At 40.4% G+C, this 8273-nt stretch overlaps 1 protein-coding gene across 7 annotated transcripts in view; it reads right to left on the reverse strand.

Annotated features, from left to right (window-relative positions):
- Pdss2 (decaprenyl diphosphate synthase subunit 2) overlaps positions 1-8273 on the reverse strand; it is a 305129-nt gene that overhangs the window by 140631 nt on the left and 156225 nt on the right. Inside the window, exon 3 of one of the 7 annotated variants that reach the window (XM_029554638.1) lies at positions 4811-5604. The exons of the other annotated variants lie outside the window; for them this stretch is intronic. Coding sequence (XP_029410498.1) covers positions 5595-5604 — 10 coding nt within the window. The 3' untranslated portion in view covers positions 4811-5594. Of the gene's footprint in view, positions 1-4810; positions 5605-8273 lie in introns of those variants that run through there. 7 annotated transcript variants of the gene reach the window in all.

An 8273-nucleotide genomic window follows, 5' to 3' on the forward strand; every position in this document is an offset into this window, starting at 1 on the left:
AAGCCCTCAGATAGCCAAAACAACCCTGAGCACTAAGAGCAATGCTGGGGGGATTACTATACCGGATTTCAAGCTGTATTATAGAGCTATAGTCATAAAAACAACAATGTACTGACACAAAAATAGACCCATAGATCAATGGAACAAAACTGAAGACCCAAATATGAGTAAATGCAATTTCAGCCACCTGATATTTGACGAAGAGGCCAAGAATATTCACCGGAGGAAAGAGCATGTTCAGCAAATGGTGCTGGCAAAACTGGATCTCCACCTGTAGAAGAATGAAACTAAACCCCTATCTTTCATCCTGAACAAAAGTCAATTCCAAATGGCTCAAAGACCTCAATGTAAAGCCTAAACCCTGAAACTGTTAGAAAACATTGGGAAAAACCTACAAGATATAGGTGTAGGAATGGATTTTCTAAACAGGACATCAATTGCTCAGGAAACAAGGGCAAGAATTAACAAATGGGACCTCATTAAACTAAAAAGCTTATGCACATCAAAGGAGGCACCCAGGGAAGCGAACAGAAAACCCACAGAATGGGAGAAAATCTTCACCAGCGACACATCTGACAGAGGTTTAATATCCAGAATATGTTATAACAAACTTAAAAAACAGAGAACCAAGCCAAGAAGCAACCCAATTAAAATGGGCTAAGGGGCTGAACAGAGAGTTCTCAAAAGTAGAAGTAAAGATGGCTATGAAACATCTTAAAAGTTGTTCAACATCACTAATAATTAGGAAAATGCAAATTAAAAGCACTTTAAGGTTTCATCTTACCCCAGTCAGATTGGCTAAGATCAGGAGAACAAATGATACCAAATGTTGGAGAGGATGGGGGGAAAGGGGAACACTCATCCACTGCTGGTGGGGCTGCAAATTGGTCCAACCCCTGTGGAAAGCAGTGTGGAGAATTCTTAAAAAACTACAAATGAACCTACCATTGGACCCAGTTATACCACTCCTTGGCATATACCCAAAGAACTCATTCTATTGCAGAGACACTTGTACATCCATATTTGTTGCTGCTCTTTTCAAAACAGCTGAGATGGAAGCAACCTAAGTGTCCCTCAGTTGACGAGTGGATAATGAAAATGTCGTTCATTTATACAATGGAGTTTTACTCAGCAGTAAAGAAAGATGAAATCATGAAATTTGCAGGTAAATGGATGGAACTAGAATCTGTTATACTAAGTGAAGTAACACGGCCTCAGAAAAAAAATCGACATATGTTCTCCCCTCATATATGGATCCTAGAACCAGACCCTGATAAGTGAGTATGTATCCAGACATAACTACAGGAACCAGGATAATGGAAAGGAATCAGGGAGGTAAAGGAAAAGAAAGAACCTGAAAGATAAGAACAGTAGGAAACAGGCCTTACTAAGGGAGAAATGGATAAAAATTGTGTTAGTTTAAGGGAGGGGGGAAGGAAGGGTATACAAGGAACCTAGGGGGTCAAGGGAAAGAAGGAGCTCAAGAGAGGTAGGGCTGTAGGAGAAGGGTATTATTAAGGGAGAAAGGGGGGGAAATAGGGGCACCTTAAGTGGGAAAACCCTGATGGAGGGGCGAGACAATTCGAGAGAGAAATAATGCCTAGCTAGTTTTGAAAACCAGAGGAAACCATATTACTCCTACAACCTACTGACAAATTATACATAGAGTTGTTGGCTAGGGTGGCCAACGGGACTCCCAGATAGTAACCAGCACAGAACTGGGAAAATGAACAGCAGACCCCAATCTTATCTAAAGGAATATTGACAACTGATTGCTGCTAGTTGAGGAACAGCTGACCCTCCTAAAACAAAGACCTCTAGATAGGCTGACTAGATTCACCAGAAGGGCAAGTAGTGGGGAATGGCTGGGGTGCTAACAACACAGCAGACAGTAACAGGGATATCAGAGTATAAGGGCTCTAGTGGGCGGGGAGGCTATGGGAGGGTGCTATCTGGGAAGTGGGTGTATAGCTGAATAAGATGGTTTGGGATGTTCTGCGTGATACACACACACACACACACACACACACACACACACACACACAAATCAACAAATTTAAAAGGATGTGTTGTATTTGAGGAGGAAGGATGGAAGTTTGCATCATGCTAATTGGTAGAGTTGATAAACATTGCCATTCAAATATACCCAACGATTTTACAGACATGCACAGGCACCAAGGATCCAAGTGCAACCAATTGTGACTAGTAATGATCGATGCATGCAGACTGGAGATCATGTGCCAGCATCTCGATGTTAGCAACAGAAACAATCGAGTCTTTCTGCAAGGAACAATGTATTCTAAAATGAAATGGAGATCTTTTTTAAAGGTTGAAAACTCATTCAATTTAATGTCTTACAGGGCTTGTCCTGAGTTCAATATTGTATAGCGGTATTAATTCAACCGTGAACCTAAAAACTTGCACCCACTTGTGAATCACTGGGCAATATGTTCAGATGAAATCAGTATTTTAAGAAATGGGATATGTGGTATAATTCAGGATGCACAAGGAAGAGAGACAATTGTCAAAAGATCCTGCTACTATGACATGATTTCAGAGTTCCAGATAAGCTCCCACTCAGGAAGTCATTCAATGCTGCTTCAATAAATCCAGTGATACAGGGATGATGACTTTGTGAAGAAATGTATTGTGGTCTCTTTGTAGTTGAGGATGACTTCTGATCCTCCTGTCTCCACCTCCCAAGTGCTGGGATTTCAGGTATGTGCCAATAGGCTCGGCTTATGTGGTACTAGAATAAAATCTAGGGCTTCTTGTATATCAGGCAAGTACTCTACTAATTGAGCCACATCCTTAGCCCACTGTGTGTGTGTGTGTGTGTGTGTGTGTGTGTGTGTGTGTGTGTGTGTGTTTTAAGACAGGGCCCCCCAAGAGACAGCCTGAGAGGTGGGTTCAGACCTCCATTGGTGTAGAGGTTTTGATCTCTGCAGACAGCCAGAGAGTGCTGAGTTCTTCCTCCCTCTGGCCTCCCTCAGTCAGAGGGCCTGAGAATGCAGGGGACTGCCTGAGAGCCCCACCCCCCACTCAGGATCCTGCCTCCATGTGGTGAAGCCTTTAAGAGGGAACTGACACTGATTCTAACCACTCCAACAGCTATCAAAATACCTGAAAGCAAATCCTGAATCTATCACTCTAGAGTCCAGCTTTGGAAGACAAAAGAAAAATCGGGAGGAACTGAATAGAGGGATGCTTTTGGAAGCCCTTGTCAAGAAATTCTAATGGACTCATATGAACATTTGAAAATTTCCCTGGTCTGACATTTTTCTAGTTCTCTGGCTAGATCTTGTAATGCTAATTACTCTTGCCTTTACTTCTCCTTCACATCTCCTATCCATGATTCAAGGACTTTTCTTTTCGCCTTAGAGATAAGAGTTATGCAATTTGGGAGTCTTTTAGATAGACCCACTGAAGGGGTACTACAATTGCCTCACCCTGCGTCCCTGTTCAGCAAGGAAGAAGCCAGAGTGGTCTGCGTCCCTATTCTCTACTGGCAATTTGGGCAACCTCTTCAGAGGATGGGGTGATAGAAATAGGAGGTAGGAATTGGCTAGGCAGTTAGGGTAAAAAGACCCCAAAGAAAAATAACCAGTTTCTTGGCTAAAAGTCAAAATGTCCTTGGGCTTCTTTTAGCAATATACTCTGTTCCAAAGGCCAAAAATGTTAAAAGTATTTGGGAGCTTGTATCTAATCCTTAAAAGATTTTGGGTTACCTCTTCAGAGTGCAGAATGTTAGAGAAGCCAAAAGCCCCATAAAAATAATCAAAGAAGAGAAAGACTACATGAAATTATCAGAAAAAAAGTGATGGGGAGATATGGGAGGAGTTAGCGGGGAGGGAGTGGGCATGGATTTGATCATAACACCTTATATTCATGTATAAAATTCTCCATAAATTATTTATGTACAAAAAAAACCCAAAAAAACACAGGGCCCCATGTAACTCAGACTGGCTTTGAACTCAATATGTAGCTGAGGATGACCTTCAACACCTGATTCACCTGCCTCCACCTCCCAAATCCTGAGATTTATTCTGTAAAAGTGTTTAGTAAACCAGGTAAAGTAGTTTACAACTCTTAATTCCAGCACTGGGGAGGACAAAGCAGAAGGACTGCTATGAGTTTAAGTTACTGGGCTACATAGTGAGTTCTAGGTCAGCTTGGGCTACCTTGTGTCAAAAACAAAACAACAACAACAACAAAGGGTTTATTCCTATCAGGTTTGATGATATCTACCATAATCCTAGCATCCTCTAGGCTGAGGTGAAAGATCAAAAATTTGAGGCCTGTCTGGGTTACAGTGAAAAAAACAAAACAAAACAAAAAACAAAACAAAACAAGGGCTTAGGGGTTGTAGTTCAGTGGTAGAGTGGTTGCTTAGACATGGGCCCTGAGTTTAATTCCTAGTATGGAGCAGGGGAGGGGGGCATGTTATTTTTGATTCTACAAAGTTGTTTCAACCTCTCTAGTAATTTAGGAATGACATGATTAGAATGTGGACTCTAAAGCGACAACAAAAACTGAGAGCAAGTTATGTAAAATGATCTGATGGAAGAATTGTAGTACAGTAGCTTCAGTCCTTAGGGAGAAATAACAATGTAACACCACGAATATGTAATATGTAACACCTGAACCCATGAATAGTATCAAATCCTATAAATACTGTGTCTTTTTCACATACACACACACACATATATATACACATATATACACATACACATATTCTCATGATAAACTTTATTTATAAATTAGTTACAGTAAGAGATTAGCAATAATAAATTTAAAAAACAGAATAATTTAAACAATAAGCTATGATAAAAATTATGAGACATGACATAGTGGCATGACAATTAGGGGGTTAAATAACTACTTTCTGATTGGTACTGTAAAGTTGGTTAAGAGCCTGTAGCTGAGAAGGTTATAGGCCTTAATGGGGCCTATGTTACTATTGTTTTCCTAAATAGACATGTTGTCGAACTGTTTTCTAAATACTTGGGTTTATACCCATAGATTAGTGCTGCTCTCAATCTTTCACAGAGAAGCTTCATCATTGAGTGGCAATTAATGCAGACTCATAATTGGTCAAAGTGCTGCGAATAAGTTCCTAGTGGGTGTTTAGCCCTAAATGGGGCATCTATACAACCACCCCCTGCAAAGGTTCAGAGAACATTATGGAAAAGGGGGGCAGAAAGAATGTAAGAGCTAGAGATAGAGAAGAGTTCTAAGAAACAATTTCTCTGGACATGATATATTACACCACAACACTATTCTTGTGGTTATCTACAGAGGACCTGTACAAGATTGTGTCCATCAGGGCTGGAGAGATGGCTCAGTGGTTAAGAGCACAGGCTGCTCTTCAAGAGGACCCCAGTTCAGTTCCCAGCACCCACATCTGGAAGCTTACAAGATTGGGTCCATCAATATTTCATCTTGGATGGTGGTGGTGGTGAGGGGCTTCTGGCAGTTAATGGTTGCTAGGGCAGAAGGTGTCCTCTTCTTCAGTGGTATAACCAAATGATAGGTTATCAATGTTCCAATAAATAACTCTCCAACTCATGCTCATGTAAGCAACCTTAATGAACTCAGTGGATCCTGAAAGAGAGAAGAGGAGGAAGGGGAAGAGGAAGAGGAGGGGTAGAGATTTATTTGGAAGAAGGGTTTCAGTGGGAGAGGAAGGAAAATAAGAGAGGGTGATGGGGAGAAAGTGACCAAAATTCACTTCACATCTGTATGAAATTGTCAAAAAAGATTAACAAAAATTCACAATATTAACATATGAAGGAGTTAAGACTAGTAAGCACTATGTAAAATGAACAAGACTGTCTCTTCATTTGTTAGCACATTAAGCAAAATGGAAATATCTATCCAAATTTTCAAGATTCTCTTAGTAATAATAATAGTTTTTTGTTTTGCTTTGCTTTGTTTTTTTAAGACAGGGCCCTCTTCCTATAGCCTCAGCTGGACTGGAACTTGCTGTGTCGACCAGGAAGGCCTCAATCTCACAGAGATCCACCTGCCTCTGCCTTTCTAGTGCTGAGATTAAAGGCAAGTGCCACCATGCCATGAAGTAATAGTGTATTTTAACAATATAGGCTACAGAGAACCTGGGAATTCATCTTAGAAAAACTTAAAGACATTTCACAATGAAAGGCAGCCAGACCCCGGATCACCTGAAAATAAAGCATACACAGGGGGGCTGGAAAGATGGTTGAGAGGTTAAAAGTATTTGCTGCTCTTGCAGAGGACTTGAAAGTTCAGTTCTCAGCATCCACTTCAAGACATAATGCCTGTAATTCCAGCTCTAGGGGATCTGACATCCTCTTCTGGACTCTATGGGCACTTACACTCACACATACACATACATCCCACACACCTACATCCACAGAAATACAATTTTTTTTTTTTTGGTCTTTTTGAAACAAGGTCTCCCTATAACCCCAGCTGTCCTGGAACTCACTATGTAGACCAGGCTGGCCTTGAACTCACAGAGATCCACCTGCCTCTGCCTCCCAAGTGCTGGGATTAAAGGCATGTTCCACCATGCCCAGCAGAAGTACATATAATATTTTTGGTTTTGGTTTTTGAGACTGAGCCTTCCTGTAGCCTCAGCTGGCCTGGAACTTACTAGGTAAGCCAGGCTGGACTTGATCTCATAGAGATTCACCACCTATGCCTTGGAATGCTGGGATTAAAGGTGTGTACCATCATGCCTGGCAAATATAAATAATTAAGCTTTGTTCTTTAATTTTATTTATTTGTATTTTATGTATATGATTGTTTCACCTGAATGAATGTATGTAAGTATGCATACAGTGCCTACAGATGTCAGAAGAGGATATTAAATCCTTGGGAACTGGAATTATGGACAGTTGTTAGCTACCATGTAGGTGTTGGTAACTGAACCCGAGTCCTCTGCAAGGTCAGCAAGTCTCTTAACTATTAAGTCATTTCTGCAAGAGCAGTCCAATAAATATACATAATTTGAAAAGAACATAAATCTGAAAACACACGAGAGAGAGAGAGAGAGAGAGAGAGAGAGAAGCTATATCATTACAAAACAAAATAAGGGGTTCAATTCCTAGCACCCAAATGGTAGCTAACAACTATACGTAACCCCAGTTCCAGGGGATCTGACACACTCTTCTGACCTCTGAGGGCATTGCATGACAAGGTTGTAGTTACCTACATGCAGACAATACACTCATACACCTAAAATAAAAAGAATAAACAAAACATTAAAAAATGAAGATAAAAAATAAACATTATGGAATGCCTCCCCCATCCCATCTTACTGTACTATGCTCTTTGTTGTGATAACGTGAGACAATACTTAAAGCATTTTTTTAAAAAATTATTTAACTTTTATGTGTATGAGTGTCTTGCCTGCACGTGTAAAAGTGTACCACATGAGTACAATACCCACATAGGCCAGAAGAGGGCACAGATCCCCTGGAACTGAAGTTGTAGGCAGTTGTTAGCTCCCATGTGACAACAGAACCTGGGTCCTCTGCAAGAACAGTCAGTGCTCTTAAATGCTAAGTCATCTCTCTAGCCTCTTATTTTAAATTGATTAATTAATTAATTGTGTGTGTTCCTGTTTCAGCTTCTTATAACTTTTAATTAGGTGTTAAATATTATTTGGTTTTATAAGTAAATTAGACTCAAAATCCCAAAAGATTCATTTACTGTTAGTTGTAACAATTAGAGATATACAAGATTTCCTGTTTTGCCATTTATGCATGTTGACAGCATATGCTCAGATGGCACTTTGAAGTTCTCCATGATCTCAGCATTCAAAATTAACCTTATCTTGTTTCTGCATTTAAAGAAGAATTCTTACTAAAGCTAATCACTAAAACCCCAAATCCCAGTCATTAAAAGCAAAATGCTAGCCAAATGTAATCTCAGTTACTGGGGAGGCTGAGGCACAAGAATTTCAAGTTTGAAACCTGAATGGGCTACACAGTGAGTTCGATGACAGCCTGGGCAACTTAGTAAGACTCTATCTAAAAAAGAGAAATGGAAAGGGAAAGAGAGGGAGGGGGAGGGGGGAGAGAGAAAAAGCTAATCACTAAAACCCCAAATCCCAGTCATTAAAAGCAAAATGCTAGCCAAATGTAATCTCAGTTACTGGGGAGGCTGAGGCACAAGAATTTCAAGTTTGAAACCTGAATGGGCTACACAGTGAGTTCGATGACAGCCTGGGCAACTTAGTAAGACTCTATCTAAAAAAGAGAAATGGAAAGGGAAAGAGAGGGAGG

This window comes from Nannospalax galili, unplaced genomic scaffold (assembly GCF_000622305.1).
Source record: "Nannospalax galili isolate Female #2095 unplaced genomic scaffold, S.galili_v1.0 scaffold324, whole genome shotgun sequence".
NCBI lineage: Eukaryota > Metazoa > Chordata > Mammalia > Rodentia > Spalacidae > Nannospalax > Nannospalax galili.